This window comes from Dromaius novaehollandiae, chromosome 11 (assembly GCF_036370855.1).
Source record: "Dromaius novaehollandiae isolate bDroNov1 chromosome 11, bDroNov1.hap1, whole genome shotgun sequence".
NCBI lineage: Eukaryota > Metazoa > Chordata > Aves > Casuariiformes > Dromaiidae > Dromaius > Dromaius novaehollandiae.
In genome coordinates this window covers 27,231,329-27,248,024 of record NC_088108.1, presented here as the reverse complement: position 1 = coordinate 27,248,024, position 16,696 = coordinate 27,231,329, and the positions used below count along the sequence as shown (strand labels likewise).

Below are 16,696 nucleotides of genomic sequence, written 5' to 3'. Positions count from 1 at the left end.
AAAGCTTTGATTCCATGGTATGTTGAACATGGGTTAAGAATAAATCTGATCTTCCATCTTCTCAGGCTGACAGCTCCAAAAAGCAGGTGCCGGGCTAACCTTAGCACTTCAGTTATTTTCGAATCAGCAGCAACTGCATGAGACTCCTTGAAAAGCATTAAAGCTCTCCTAGTAACCAGGTTTGGGAAATGTATTAGCACACACAGGAACACACACAAAATACAACATACAAGAAACACAGTACTGATTTTGCAATCCATGAGTTTAATTGCTTTAGTTTGTGTTTTTTTTTCTTGCTATTTAGCCATCCCCTTTCTATTGCAATCTTTGTTAGTAAAACTTGCATAAATACACACTTTTCCCAAACCAGTACATAAACCAGATACAGCAGCACAAGTTTCTATTTGCGGTTTTGTTAAGACTTGGCTTCCTATCTTCTTAAGAGAGAAAGTGAATTTAAAAAACTACTAGATAATTAGATCAAATATCTGACAGTGAGATGCAGTGCGACTGGATGACTCCATCATGGAAGAACATGACGGGAACCTGTAACAGGAACTACATTTCAATCTAACCTGTTCCGTAAATGGATGTTGCAGAAGATCAGCCTGTCACAGAAATTTGTTGTCTGCAGTTTGTTCAAGACAACATACAAAAAAGTCTGTTTTTCACTGTTTTACTCCTGGAAAAATTGAGGTCTTTGGGAAAGTAATTCCGCGGGTAGGAATATCACATGATATTATACAACTGGTTTTCTACCTGCCTCCAGACCTCTTCTAGCCCCAACAGTGTTGCATCGCTAGGACAAATTTCAGGCCTGTGTCTGCTAGTGATAGACAGCTACAAATTTGTTATCTGTGAAGGAGCACTTGCTGTCCCACCGAGAAGCTGGGGCTATGGGCTGATGTGTATATTACAGCTGCAAACAAAAAATTAAGAGAACAGCATAGGAAGGAATTTGGGGGAAAGATTTTTTGATTAAGCAGACACTATTTTTTGTAATTCACTGTCAAGGAATTTAATGCACCTTGTACATTTATCTTTAAGATTCCACAAGCAGAAAATGCAGGAAAAAGTCCAATGCTCATATACAGTTACATAAACAAGTAGCTACTGCAAGCGGAAGAGAAATTTCAATGTACTGTCATATGTCAATGCAAATTACTCCATTACTCCTTTTTCTTTGCTCTTGTTTCAAGGACAGCTGCTGGACTTTGCTAAGCATCTCCTGAATCAGTTCAATTCAAAATTACCGAGAACAAGTGACCCGTGTGCTAAGTGCAAGTTACCCTAGAAGAACTGCCATGCAATGTGCATGAGAAATCAGCTTTATGCAGGGTGGAAAGCATTTCCTACCATAACACCTAAAATCCATGGCAATGGACATGTGTCAGCACGTTAAAAAGTAATATTCCACAGTTAAAATGTAATTTTCCATAGGAAAAATGTTGCCAGTACCTAGGAGCAAGTCTAGGAGTAGGTAAGTGATCTAAGCAGATGCAAACATTTATAGCCACAGACTATTTAAAAAGAAATCTCAAACTTAAAAAAAAAAACCAAAAAAACCACACAATTTGAATCAGTAGACAAGCCATCTATTTAAAACAGGCTCTCAGAAAGAGTAAAACCTATGCTTGAAATATTACATACCACATTACTACCCAGCTTAAAAAAAAAACAAAAACAAAAACTAAAAAACAGCCAAACTTTACAAACAGGATACAAACAGATTTCCTCTTGCAGTAAGAATATCAGATAAAAATGGTTACAGAATACATTGCAATATGTTTACAAGGAGCTTGTTCTTCCCTCCTTCCAACGCCTTCAGTCCCATTAGTTCTTGTTTTGACCTTGCTGTCAGCTTTTCCAGGCTTGCTCTCTGCTTGCAGAAAGAGGACCTTCTTTTGTCTATACAGAATATGACACCCAGGAGGCAGAAGAGGAGAGAGAAGATGAAACTTCTCGCTGACCCATTTATCTTTGTTACCTATTTTACATCACTAAGCCAGTTATAGATGTTACACAAGTTCAAGAAGGTTCTATCTCAGAGGCCTCTTCTATGAAGTTAGCAACAGGACTGAGCTGCAAGAGCGGAAACAGTTTATACTCTCCATTCCCATCCTCTGAGAGGAGAGGTGGATCACCCATTCCCAGAGCATCAAGAGGCTCAGCCTGGTTTGATGGAGCTGCTAGTGGCAAGACAGTTTCACTATCTGCTCTCCATTCTCCTTCAGGTTTCTCCTCCAGGGGGGTCACTAGGTCTTTAGGATCCCGTATCTTCCCTGCAGCTTCGCCTGAGGATAGTTCTTCAAATAATGAAAGCAGAGGATTGGCCTTGTACTGTATCAGCTGCATATCTGAGGGAAAACAAATATCTTAAACTCCAGACTTCTATGACATCTAAATGAAGGCTCTTATTCAAGGCAAGGAAAACTGGAGAGGCTGCTTCAAAAATTCATTCACTGAAGAAAACTGTACAGCTGTGCTCTGACAGACTACGCTTACAGCAGCAAGAGAACTGTAGCGAAGGCTCCTGTGTCTGTTAACATCAATATCTGAAGCATGCTTCAAGCCACCAATACACACGGCATGCAACAGCAGCACTCAAGTAGTAAAATGAGGAGCACTGCATTTGTGGGGTTTTGCAGCCCATATAGGGGACACATCTGCAAGGAGATTTGCAGTTGTGTTCCCTATTGTGGAACTCTGCCGTATGTAAGAAAAGGGGAACAATTAATGCATATATGGGGCACGGAATGGAGCTGGTAAGATTGAGGCATAGCTCCATTAAGATCAGCGGTATCTCCCAGTCTCCACATAAACAGAAGGAAGTAAGCCATGTTACAGGCCAGAAAAACTCCATTTAAGAACACACAGTTTTGGAAGAGTTTGGAACTGCTACAGCTCCCAGATTCCCTCCTGCCCACCTTTGTTTCCTGCTGTTTCTCTCTCACTTGCTCCCAGATCTTCAGTGCTGTCTGCCAAGTTTGCAATCTGAAGCAAAATGTACACAAAATAAGGCAAAATGCTGAACACCCCCCCCCCCCCCCCCCAATCAAGTCTCTACTGACTGGCTAACAAAATTAAAAGTGAAGGGAGGAGAGAAGAGGCAGAAAACAGCTGGCCAGTGCAAACTTCTGACCCTTTATTGCTCATGAGGACCAGCAAACAGGAATTCATAGAAGAATAGTGAAACATGGTGAAACACCATGACAAACTTACTAAAGCCAAACAAACTTCTGATTAGCAAGTATTTACTTTACCCTCCAAACTAGAACACTTATTATAGTCCATCTTGTTGGAACAGCACAGTTAAATCCCACTGTTCATCAATACCATTAAATTCTGCAAGTGCTGCTTGAACACAGCAGCATTCTACCTCAGTTGTGATCTAAGCTCTTCTGAAAGGGAGGTCCAGTCCTAGTTTAAGTATTATTTCACAACTATAAAACAAACAAATGACACTTGCAAGTTTTCTGTAGCATAAAACAATTTTAGGTAATAAAACAAGAAAAGAACACTTGCACAGAACTTCTGCGTGTCCCCTGAGGACATACAGCTATGCTCAGAATAAATATAATGTACTGCATTATATTTTTTCCTTTAATACTTTTTCTTCAGTCTTCAAATAGACTGAATACATATAATCTCATCTGAAATATAGTCCCAGACCTAGTTATCACTTGGCAGAAAGACATCCTGGGAATCTCTGATGCTAGGGGAAACAAGCTAAGAAACTGTACTTGCACACTTGAAACAAAGCATGACAGGATTTTCCTAGCCTCCTCATTCTCAGCAAAGGGTACAGAAGTAATAGTTAACAATAAAAAAAATTCTCAACACAGACAGCTGAGTGAACAGACACCAGTTTGTTTCCCTTTTCCTGATGTGTTCAGATGCATTTAGAAAGCAAAGAATATGTTACTCAAAGCAAAGTGACAGTATGCTGAACACCTATTTAAACTGAGTATATTACTGGGGCTAGGAACATAAGACTTAAAATAAGTTTGAGAACTCTCTTAAAGTATATATGCCAACAGGGATAACTGAAAACATTAGGACAGCAAGATTAGAGAAAAGAGCAGCTTTATACTGTGCTATCCATCAGTCCCCACCCTCAAACTTCGTCAGTCAAAATTTAGCTCTCGATATCATATTAATCCTCCCCATCCCAGAAAAAATTTCACTCTTACATTTTCCATACCAGGGGAAGTTCCCATCAAATTCATATCCAGGGCTGGCAGCTCAGGATTAAATGTCTGAAAGTAAAAAACAGACCATATGTAAGAGAACACGTCTTATAATAAGGCTCTTCAATCAGAGCCTCAGAGAAATCTTGACAGGACAGCAGGATCTGGCAGACCACTCCAGTCACCCACTAACGCACAGGGAAGGTGGCTCTCCTCCACAGGCCTACAGCAAGTTACTTTAAACCCGAGGCAGAAAATTGATGGTCACAGAAGAGAAGGCCACCACATTGCTCAGTAATTCCAGGGACATGGCTGAGTTTCATTCCATATCACAACACACAATCAAACACATAATCAGGATGTGGTAGTATGTGAAAAGGCTTAAGAGAAAACAGTTCAAAAATTTGAGTTATACACAGCAGAAATACTATATGAACTGGAAAAGGCTCTTGTATTAACTTGTACTTTGTTAGACTCCGAGGATGACTATGTACCATTCTACCCAAAATTATTTACTTTTCAAGATTTTCCTCCCTCTTGCCCATTACAACATGGAATAAATCAGTAAAAAATTCATAATACAACCTAATTAGTATCTTTCAGAAATCAGAATATATTAAAAGACACTCACATCACTGAAAGCTTCAGAACCAAGGTTATACTGCTTCCCAGATAGCATTGCTTGAAGCTCTTCAAGGCTGGCGTCAATGCAATTTAGAAAATCCTGGATTTCTTCCCTAAAAAGGCAAAATGATACTGTACTATGAGAAACAATCAGCAGTTAGGGCCTTCTTTTACACAATGTAGACAAACTTCCAGAAATGATCTGCTATCTTCTTGGTTACTATAGCTGTTGGGGCAAAAGGAGAGCCAAACTGATACAGCATGGAGTGCAGAACAGGTTATTGCCAAATACAAGAAACCACATTCCCATATTACTTTTCATGGTCTGACTATTTACAGAACAGGTACAAGGAAGGCCATCTGAACAGCACGTATACTAATAGCTATCATATCAAAAAAGCAGTTCTTCCTTCCATACATTTTTCCTCCCTCATTTTAATATCTTCTGAATGTTCTCAGATGCCAGCCTGTATACTAATCTCTGTTTAAGCTGCAGTCTGATGGCTTTCACCTTGGGACAATACATGATAAGCAAAGGGCTGGAAATAATCTATATCTAAAAGAACGCTATCTTCTTTGGTAACATGAGTAACCGGATCGTTGCTGCGTTTTAACTGTTTCTCAGGACAGTGGGCAGGACAGGAGACAAGTGGAAAGGAAGCTGCATGCTGCGGCTCCAATACCAAGTTTCTTGCTGTACTGCAAGCTATCTCCTATACTACCATATTTAACTACAAACAATATACAATTCCAAGCCATTGCTCCATATTTTGCAGTGCCAGTGAGGCAGAATAGTACTGAGCCTTCAGATTGCACTGAGTACAGTGACACATCAGCTTTTTAAAACTTCAGATATATTTACTATGTTCTACTAAACACATCCTCTAAAACTTTGACACAGAAGCATTTAATACAGAGATCCCCCAGGATGATGACTGCATAAAACAGTTTCAAGAGAGTTAGTATCATGTTCTACAAACCTGTCCAGTAAAGGATCATTTTGATTTCCAGAATTGTTTTCATTCAAGATGGAGTCAATCACTGACACAGGGTCTTCCGGAGCATTAGCTTGTGCAGTATGGAGCTCCACAGCATCATTTCCTATTTCGCTGGATTTGTTAGCATCTTTTATCTGAATTGGAGCGTTAGGTTCCGCACAATATAACTCAACCGGCTGTGATACTTGACAAATAGGTAAGCCAGGATCCAGAGCCGTCTGTGTCTCTCTATAAAATATGACAGACATTTTATATAATATGCCACATTCGGAAACAAGATGCAGGAGAATTCACCAACTGTATTGCTCCTTGTTCCAAGTTTAGTATCTCAAATCTTAATACCTAATAAGGTCAAACCCATCAAGGGTTCAAATAATCAACTGGTCTTTTGAAAAAGAAGGAGAAAACCTTCCTAAAGGCAGATGAAGAATCATTTATTACAGCTTATACGGAGAGCATGTATCAGAGCAGAACATCCCATTTTGCTAGACTAAAGGGGGCATCAGAGGTGCACGGGCATGCGGTGGGAGGGAAACTAATCACACCATATCCCTCAAAATAAAAGATTCCAAACTGGTCCATATTTGACTCTGGATATTGACAACTGAATAAGTTTTTACAAGGACCTGAGGCCACACAAAAAATATTTTCCCTTCAGTTGCACTTAGCATAATACCAAGAGTTGTACTTAAACCGGAAACTGTAAGTCTTGGTTTGCTTACAGTAAACTACATATGCATTCAGATCCCTGCTCAGTCAAAAAGTTAAACACGCTTATTTGTTAAGTAGGCAGAAAAGCCTCACCAAATTAAGCTCCAAGTGTCAACCAACTTGCTAAGATTACAGGCACTCTCAAAGAGACATGAACTCTTAAAAAGCTTTGCTTACCATGGCCAATGCTGCATGCTGTAAAAAGACAGCCTACAAAGAAGCCTGTCATGTGCAGACATAGTAAAAAACTAAGAGAAGCTGTTTCCCATTATTCATATCAGTCACTTACATTAACACGACTACTTAGTTAAAGACTTAAGCACAAATACTTTCTCATCCTTATACATACCTGGCTTTGCCACTTGTGTGGGCCAGAGCAAGGAGCCCATCAGTGGCATTATCCAGAGTGTCAGTGACATCTCGAATGATGAGACCTGTACCATTTCCATCCTCACCATCCAAATTATGTTCAGAAAAAGTCATCTACAGGATATAGCAAACAGAATGAATAAATCAAAATTCTGACTATTTTGGTGTAGAATCTGCATTCTCCTTGCAGCTTTTCTTCCCCATAGATTTCATCTAAGCCAAGTTGTACGGATTGCATGATTTTGTGGACAGGGTAATGCTTTAAATGTGTCCACTTCAAAATGGACTGTATTTGATTAGAAGATTAGGATATTAACAGTTGTAGGGAAGACTTGTGGGGGGTGGTGGAAACCACTGTATAGCATCCTGTCCACCCCAGTGTTTCATCCCCTGGGAAGACTTACTGCTTGGCCACTCTCCACAGGTATGCGAACATACTGACGACTGTATTTGGAAGGTGAAGCACCTGCAGCGTCGGTTAGAGACCTGAGAAGAAACATGGCTTTCGTGTACACTTCAGTAGTAAAAAGTTGTAGCACTGCCAAGTAAGTGCAGTAACAGTAACAACTATATTTTCACTTCTAAGAAACCTTGCTTCTTGAAATTGTTTTTATTAAATGTACTGCAGATGTATTACATTCTAAATACCCTTTTTGTTTTGTAACAAATCAATTACAGTTGCACTTTTTAAGGGTTATTGTTTCTGGCCCTTCAAAATTTAAAATTTGGTATATCTTCTCTTTCCATGATATTTTTTAGTCATAAGCAAGAAGAAATCTTCATTTCATGCTTTTTTCCACTTCCATCAGCATCCTCTAATTTGAATGAAAGAACACAAGTGATAAAAACATTCTTTTTGCAATTTAAGTATGTTGCTTCTAGAAGCTGATTTGTCCCCATAATGCATATCCAACACTAATTTGTGACCTAGCCAATAATTACCTTTTTCTTTTGACCCCAACAATATACTTTCCTCGCATCAAACTTAGTATAAATTGAAGTATCTAAAAAGAAAAAAAAAACAAAAAATAAAAGAACAAGTGATCAGCATAGCAATCCTAATACTAAATTATAAATTCAGACAATTCAGGCTTTAGTGCAAAGTCACGTAGTTATGTGATTGAAATTAATAAGTAAATTAAATCTCCATTTGTGTTCTTGTCTTAAAAACAAAAGGATATTTACAAATGGCATTGAAAAGTTATCCCATTTGGACAGATTTTCTTTTAACCTAATATAACACCACAAGTCACTACAGAAGATACCAGACCAGAAACAGCTGAGAGAGAAACCAGAGAAAATTTGATCCGCTGCAGCAACGCCTATAGTTTCTGGGTTCCGAGTTGACTTCTTGAGCGGTCAAAGTCTGTCTTGGTCAGAGATCTTTCACAGACTCCATTCCATGTGCCTGCCATCTCTCTTTTTATGTTCCTACTACCATTCACTGCCTCTAGCCCCACGCTTACCCAGTGCTGCATTCTTCCAAAAACTTGATTTAGTGATTTCTCTCCAAATAATCTAGCCTCACTGAGCTTTCAAACACATTGAAATCTTTTTCCCTGAGACTTTTCCTTAGTATTTTGCTTGTGATTCTTTGTTTCTCTCCTTCTTGGACACTTAGGAACTGTGAACGTTTTTTCTATACTGCATTAATACAGCCTGTTCAGCTCTGTATCATTTGTCATTCTACATAAGCAAAGAATGCCATCAAGTATCACAGAGGCAGGAATAAGGATGGTAGCACTGAAGATGCTGCAATGGTACCTTAGACAGCAGCTTCTGTTGTTGACTGTGCTTCTGCCTTAGAACTGCCACTTCTTTCCACAGGGCCTTATTTTCTCTGCAATGCAGAATAAATCAGAAGACAGAGGATGAACAGAGTTTACTTTATAAGCTCTAGTTCTACAGCTTTCAAACTTTCACAGTACTTTGCAGGACCAATGGCAACACTCCTTCTCTGGGTGACTAACAATCAGTTAATCAAATCCACCAGCTCTGGGTTAAATTAACTCCATATTCCACCAGGCAGGACCAAACCCTCACTAATAAGGATGTTCCCATCCTCTGCTGCTCCACCAATAATCTTGACATGAGGTATTCATTCAAAGCCTCCACAGCCTTAGAATAAGGACTTAGTGTTTGGACACAGGTTAAGCATAACACAGATTACCTCAGAAGTTTTAAAAGTATTAAGGAAAAAAGAAAAAAAGAAAAAGAAAGAAAGAAAGAAAGAAGAAACAGAGGGAGTGAAGGCATCTCCTGAGCTTTGGTTGAAACCTGCTTGCATGCCAATAATCACAGTGAATTCCCAGTGCTCATAAAAAAAGATTCTGAAGGAACAGAGATGAGGACATACAAAGCCCATTTCCAAGTAAAAAGAAAGCCAAACACTAACTCTCCCTCACTACATCTAAGCCTGTTGTGTGTTTAGAACAGGAAAGGCTTTGGTCCCCCTAAAGAACAACTACAGATGTTGGAAACCAAAATGAAATCTCAAGATAGTCAACAAACGCTCAATCTTAGTCTCTGGTCTGTTATTGAATTATGTAAATAAATAAGACTCAGAATGCTATGTTGGGTAGAAGGGGGATTCTTGAAAAAATACAGCTTAATCTGTTTTCATTTCAAATGAAACCCACAGTTAGAGTCAAGGTCCATTAGATATAAACCACATTCAATACATAAGTGCTTCTGAAACAGACAGGGTCTACCTCTTCATATTAGCCAGTCTGACATCCATGTTGTTCTGCTGCTCTCTCATTTCCTGGACTTCAGAGAGTACTTTGTGTAAATCCTCTGTGCAGACCTTGAGATCTTCAGTTCTGACTGCAGATACCTAAAATAGGATCAGGTTACATATGCTCTACTAAGGACTGTGCCTTGTATACGCCTTTCTAAAGGAGGTGTAGTTAGTCTGTAGACAAACAGGATCAAACTTCATTAAAAGATTAGGTAAGATTATATGATTTTTATGTATCACAAAACACTACAATTGCTACAGATGCAGTCCTTAGGACAGTCTCAGCTGTATGAAGAAAACCAGGATGTCAGTGAGCACATGACAATAGCACTTGGAGTACACAGTATATTCATCACTGTATTTCATGCTAAAAATGCATCACTAATTCAAAATGGCCTTCCCTAAGCAGTCCTCTCTGATAGGCCTGGTGAAAGCTTGCCTCCTAGTGTCAGGGCAAGTCCCCAGTCATAAACAAAATGCAGAAGCTGCTTATGCAGAAATAATGCAATAGGCACATCCCTCTTAAGTAAGGGTAAATTTCTCAGCACAGGGCTCACAAGTTTCCATTAAATTACTAGGAAAAAAACATACGGGTCTAATTAGATGCATCCTACTTGATTGAAAATTTGTCCCACACCACCTGAACTGAAGATTCCTATATTGTCATTTCCTCTGTTATCTCTCCACCCAGTGACATTCCAAAATTATGGAGACTCGTCTCCAGAGCCCAAATTGCTTTTGTGCCCACAGCAGAATCTGTCAATGCTGGTCTTTCAAATGATGATGAAAGAGTCATCAGAAAGCAAAAAGCTTACTCTCTCCTCCCTGCAACACTTCCATATTCAAAACTTTCCATTTCCTTCAATAACTTTTTTCTGAGGTGGCGGCATTGATGGCTAATACACAATTCAAGATTTTAAAAAGATAGGTCTGGTGCATCACATACCTGAATTATATGTTCAGGTTTTGCGGGCATAACTTTAAAAATCTTGTAGACAGACACTAACCATAACTTAATCAGCTGGGGCTGGACCAGAAAACCGCCAGAGGCCCCTTTCAACTTGCGCTATTCTCTGATTCTACTTATTTTCTATGGGGTCCCAAGAGCGAGGTAAAAGCATCTGGGATCAGCCCTATGAAGTGTCAGATAGCTTGCCGGCAGGCTGACTCACAGATCCCTTTTTCAAGAAAAATTGGCTGGACGGAAATCAACCTACATTGTTACAAAATAACATCCTATTACTCCATAATGAAACAGAACAGAATTATTATGTAATGGCTCCACAGAAGTAACTAACAGGTTTCCTAGTATTTTCCAATGTTACAAAGGATAGATTGAATGCCCTGATTGTTCTTCTCCATGTCTGCACTCTTTGATGTTTTGCTATTTGTTGTAGATGGTCAGGTATACACTCTGTAGCCCAGATGAATTCATGACTGTCTTTTTCCTCTTCAGCATACCACCTGTACAGGGAAGCCACCAAAAAGATGCAGGCAGCACATGGACATTTCAAATGCAGTCAGCCTGCATCTAAAAAACCAGCCAATCAAGTAAAACATTCCACCTGAGTTTCAGGAACTGCTCTCTTCAGAGTCTACAGCTAGTGAGGGCATCAAGAATGGCGCACAGCAGCAGAGATCCTAGCACTAACAGTAAAAGAGTTTAATTAAAGGAGATCCTGCATTCAAACTTGAATTCCTATTGGAGGTTTGAAAGCAAGCTTACAGCAAGTGCTGAAATTAGACTCCATTCCAGACTATAAAAGAGCAGGAAAATCTGACGAAGGTTTTATCCATTAGAAAAATCACCAACAACTCCTGTGCAACAAAGAACACATTTATCAGCCTACTCATGGAACTCAACAGTTCCATCTGAATGTCCTTGGTGCTAAATAAAAGTTTTTGTCTTCCATCTAGAATATTCCACCCAATGCAACACTCCTGGGATACATGCTGCCATACCTAATGTCATCAGCTGCCTGTCCCAACATACCAGAGAGCGAGGTGGGCAAGCCAAGACAAGTTAGCAATTACGGTATCTGGGAAGAGAAGAGGAGGCCTGAGTCAGAGCAGCAACTGTATAACTACATTTGATCAACTGTGATTCTGAGCACAGGTGGTTCAGTGAAGGATCAATCAAAACACAATTGTGACTCTCCAGCTAATCCTCAAGCCTATACTGTGCTTTTATTAACTTGGGCAATGTAGCCACCACATTATGACATTCTGAAGAAAAGACCCTGCAGTTTAAATGTCAGCATGATCCATCATGACAGTCTCCTCTGGCAGCCAGGATATTACGGCTTGTAACAAGCAAATAGAGGATAACTACTTGTGCCAAAACAGGTCAGACAAGGCCTGAATCTACAGGAGAAAATTGGAAAGCCCTAACAAAGACGCAGCTTAGTGGCAACATAGCTTTGGGGGAACAACATAGTTTACACAAACTTGTCCAAATGAACTGATTTCTGCTGCCCTTGCTGTAGCCTTTGCTCTTTTGTCAATGACCATCAAATGGGAGTGTATTTCTTTCTCTTCTTTCTCTCTATGACCCTTTCCACTTCTGCTAAGCCAGCAAAACTGAAGACTCATTAAGCCGTAATTGTGTGTGTGAACTCTGCATTGGAAACGGACCTAGTTCGATAACTATAAAGACTGGGGTCTTCCTCCAAAGCCTTCTAAAAGAATGGCAGGGTGTGTTTTGTCTGAGAGCTGATGTGAAGAGGCCAAGCCAAGCCTTAAGCCTGGCATTCAGAACAGAGCTACGAAAACTTGCTGATGCACAACCTCGATGATACTTTTGGTTCACATGGAATTATTCACTTTAAAGTGTTTGAGACCCCCAGACTTGTTCCGCATAAGCTACTTTTCCTAAGGAAAAGAGAAAGAAGAAAAGAAAAATCAAATTAAATACATGATTAGATTATACCTTGCGCTTAATGTTTTCCAGTAAATGTGCCTTCCCTTGCTTGAAGAAAGGGTGCTGGAACTCAATAACTGAACTTTTCTCCACTGTAATCATACCATTCTCCAGAGCAATCACTTTCCTGAACCCATCTGTGGAGAGGGATTAAAAAAATCATTTATTTCAATGTAAAGCTAACTGTTACAACACATAGCTAAAGAAAACCCCAGAGGTACTGAAATACCTACAGTAATAGTTAATGGGAGTAGCAACTATGAAAAAGAGGCTACATAGTTTTTCTTTGGTGCTCAATCATTTCAGATGCTCTGATTTTCACAGCTGGGGAACATATCTACAATATTGCCAAACCATCTGGCAGAGAATGAAAGCAAAGGCTGTACAAACAACATGCATGGCAAAGGCCTATTACTAGTATCCTAAGGCAAGACAGTAATGTCCAAACAGTCACAGAAGTTAATCAGAAGGGAGATTTATTAGGAAGTCTTGCATAAAACCTTGTCCCAAGGGAAGAAGGGGAACTTTGCACCTTCCTTTTCATGCATATAATCCCAAGCAGCTATACAACAAAATGAATGTTATGTACCACCAGGGTCTACAGCACAATTTAAGGAAGAGAAATTAGATCTCAGCCTATGCAAAGACATGCACACACAATCCTCTTCCATACCATTCAGACTGCCTGCATAAAATAAGGCACGGCAAGCTCTATTTCCATTACTGCTTTAAATATCACAGGCTAGATGCAAAATACAGTTGACAAAGCAATCCATATCTCTCCTCATTGAAATTTTTAACATAGTTAAAGTATTCCAGTTTCACTGCATCTTGGCACCACTACCACTAGACAACATTACCCAAACCTAGGATAGGCAATGCAGGAAAAGGAGCTTTCCATGACACTGCACGTCTTTACAGGAATATTTGGATTTCAGATTTAATCTTGCTATAAGACAACTGACAATTGATTGTTTACATTATCCTTTGACATTGAGGCATCGGAATCTCAACACTTGACACAAACGGTAGCATCCCCACTATGCCAAGAGCCTAAATGATCACTTTCTCTCATATCTGAGATGGAATCTAAACATGTATGAGCTAGAGAGACTAGACAAATTCACTTGGCCAAGGATTTCCACCTCCTCTCAACAATTCCCTGCAACTAAGCCATAGTATTATTATCAGTCCAGTGCTGTAAATTAAATTACTTTAGCAAAGTTGTATGACAAATTCTATCCTTTTCTTTCAAGGAGGAGTGTAAAATAATTGAAACACATTTCTAGTCTAATGAAACAGGAGGATTTTTGAAAAAAGGTAGAGATTTTATTTGTACTGAACAGAGTAAAGAGATACGGAATATATACAGCTAGCTGGTTGGTGAAATACCCGACTTAGCTCCTAAAGAGTTGTAGTTCAGACCTAGAGCATCTTTCTGATCCTTTCCTTTCCTGAAAAGGATGTGCTTAGTCACTTAATCCCCCTCACCTCAAATGGACCTTCTAAATAAGAGGGCCATTTTCTATGCAGTTTTCACCTTCACTTGGCCCATAAAATATCTACTGAAAAGCAATTATTTCTGATGTGTGTTGCAGCCCTGCACATTGTACTGTGTCTTTGAATTACCATCTCGCTCCAGTTTATTTGCCTGTACAAGTTGTATGTTTACAGTATTACATAACAAATACTACATCATGCTCAGAAGTAGAGCACAGAAAACATAAATGAAAAACTTGGTTCAGCTCTTTCCATCAGTATGACTAATACTTTCAACACAGCAATGCAGGCAACAACATGATCTAGGCAATTTTTTTCATACACTAGATGCATGGGTGTAGATACGGCCTTTTGTTCCTCCAAACATGCACAAGTTTGCTATTAATTTCTCACTACCATTAACACCACTACTGCAGCCGAGTGAACTACCTAAGCTTTATGCACCGACACATGAAACAATATTTTATTGTCGTTGCTTAAAAAGACTCAAAGCTGAAATACAGAAAATGAAGACTAAGCCAAGTTCTGTTAGTATTGTTTTCTTTTGCAAAGCAAGCTCAAGACCAGAATTCAAGTTTTCAGGGATGAAAGATCTGCCAAAATAATTGCTTTGATTAAAGAAATACAAATTGATGCCAAGCAGCAATGAACTTGGCAGAAAGAACACATGAGAACAGTTGATACTTACACATGTTAAGCTGGCGTATGAAGCTGGAGATATTGTTGTGTTTGAAGTATTTGGGAAGTAGCTCCTTAGCAAACCTCTGCTCATCCAGAATGCAGAAGTTCTCACCATTCTAGGACATAAACCAAAGTAACAGTTAAAGAACAAGCACACTATTTCTAAAGCTACGCATATGTCAAGATGTAAACTGACAGAGACAGTTCCTACAACAGGAAAGGGCAAAACACTTACTGAGGGAATTGCCTGCATGGGCCCTTCTGAGTACTGAGGACTGTACTAAAAAGCTTGAATCCAAGAAGATAGCTACATGCAACATTCTTATTGAACAGAGGCTTAAAAAAAAAAACCTTAAGTTTTGAGCTTAAGCCAAAGAAAAATGAAAAAAAAAAACCCCTTCACATATCTTCTTCTCTTTCGTTTCCCAGGAGACATAAATATTGCTCAAACACACTGGAATTCATGCCACTAGAGGGCTTATGTCTCCCTCGATCAGAGTTTGACTACCTCCTGACAAGGTTCTTCCATTGTGTGCGCTATGTCACTGCTAAAAATAACCAGGTAACATTGCAGAGTTACTAAAACTTCAGACAACACAACCCAGCAGTGAAGAAGGGTAACTATGACACAAACAGTTTCAGATTTATCATACTTTGAAGCTCAACTTTCCTGAAACCGGGTAGGTATTTCTGACATTTTTATGCTGTTCACAAAGAAGAAAAATAGTAAGTTTCTCTTCATTTTTGTCTTTGTAAAAGGCCAAACATCTGAAAAAAGTGGACGAAAACTGATCATTTAAAAATTCCATGTGACTAAAGTAAATACTGGCTGTGTTTGTCTCAAACGTCTTAGTAGTCTGCCTGTGCTCGTAACATTCTATGCCTGAAGGCACACGAGACCAACAAGGCTTATTTTCCCAATCTTAGGAAGAAAAGATGAAAAGTTAATTACTTTTTGAAGAGTCTTTTCTCCTGAGTGCCACCATTCTTAGGTAATTACATACAATTCGAGACACGAATATTCTGATGTGTTACTCTGTGCAGCGTAAGATCACTTAAAGCTGTTGCGCTTGTTCACTTTTGATCGTACGGACAGTTGCAGCAAGGGCTCTCCCGCAGCCACGCAACTCGGGGCGAAGTACGGGCAGGAAAGCCAGCGCGCGCCGCTCAAGGCCTGTCCCTCGGGCCGGCGTGCCCTCGCGCGCTGCTCTACGCGTGTCTGCATGCTCACACGCTCTCTGCTGAGCTGCTGCGCAGCGCGCTGCTGTGCTCGCCACAGACAGACGTTGGAGATGACCACCGCCCCGATCAGGCATGTTCACACGCACCCGGTGTCCGTGCCAGGACAGCCGGGGGCACCCGGAGCTGCCTGCGGCACGGGAACGCCGCAAGGCCCCTCCGAGCGCTCCGCACCCCGCGGGCCCCGGGGGCCCTACCCGCCCCCGCCTGCGGCTCCACCACAGGCCCCGCTGCCCTCCCCACACGAGCCCCCCCCGCCCCCCAGCAAGACCCTCTGCGTCCCGCCCCTCGCCTCCCGCGCGGCCCCCGGCCCTGCTCTCGGCCGCCCCTCAGGCCCCGGCCCCGCCCTCCCGGCCCGCCCCCGCTGCCTCCGGGCGGCGGCCGGCCAGGCCCCGGCTCACCCTGCTCCAGCAGATCACGGCGTCGCTCTGCGGGTCCTCCACGAGCGCCCAGAGCTTGGCCAGGAAGCCGGGCACCGCGGCGGCACCGGGGGCGCCGGGCAGCGCCGACCCTTCCCTCATCCCGGCGCCGGGCCGCGCTCCCCCAGCGCGCAGCAGCGGCGGCAGCGGCCAGCAGCAGCCGTGACGCGGGGCGGGGGCGGCGCCGCCACCGCGGCGAGCCCTCCCATTGGCTCGCGCCGCGAAGCCCCGCCCCCGGCCGCTCCGCGCGTGACTCTTGTTGTGCTCCCGCCGCGGAGGGGGAGCAGGGCGGGCCTCGCGAGGGG

At 41.3% G+C, this 16,696-nt stretch overlaps 1 protein-coding gene across 4 annotated transcripts; it reads right to left on the bottom strand.

The window, feature by feature from the left end:
* Positions 1 to 244: 244 nt before the first annotated feature.
* On the bottom strand, positions 245 to 16,603 carry LOC112980848 (heat shock factor protein 3-like). 4 transcript variants are annotated; one of them, XM_026096046.2, is made up of 13 exons: positions 16,374 to 16,603; positions 14,741 to 14,849; positions 12,562 to 12,689; positions 9,604 to 9,728; positions 8,657 to 8,732; positions 7,835 to 7,896; positions 7,297 to 7,378; positions 6,873 to 7,006; positions 5,795 to 6,040; positions 4,822 to 4,927; positions 4,194 to 4,259; positions 2,928 to 2,994; positions 245 to 2,357 (listed from the first exon to the last, which is right to left on the bottom strand). In XM_026096046.2, exons 1-13 carry the CDS (start codon positions 16,491 to 16,493, stop codon positions 2,029 to 2,031), a joined length of 1,650 nt encoding a protein of 549 aa, XP_025951831.1. In that variant the 5' UTR covers positions 16,494 to 16,603; the 3' UTR covers positions 245 to 2,028. The 4 variants fall into 4 exon arrangements, with proteins under 4 accessions (XP_025951831.1, XP_064374564.1, XP_064374565.1 ...); XM_064518494.1 differs by lacking the exon at positions 16,374 to 16,603 and adding an exon at positions 15,686 to 15,872; XM_064518495.1 differs by lacking the exon at positions 12,562 to 12,689 and having other exon boundaries at positions 16,374 to 16,513.
* Between the last annotated feature and the right edge of the window lie 93 nt (positions 16,604 to 16,696).

Bases quoted from the DNA above. Each gene is read 5' to 3' on its own strand.
- LOC112980848 (XM_026096046.2), bottom strand. From the start codon at position 16,493: ATGAGGGAAGGGTCGGCGCTGCCCGGCGCCCCCGGTGCCGCCGCGGTG. The intron at 7,379-7,834 runs GTAATTATTGGC...GTTTCTTCTCAG, and splicing joins GTTGGGGTCAAAAGAAAAAG to GTCTCTAACCGACGCTGCAG. The intron at 6,041-6,872 runs GTATGTATAAGG...CATATTTTATAG, and splicing joins CACACAAGTGGCAAAGCCAG to AGAGACACAGACGGCTCTGG.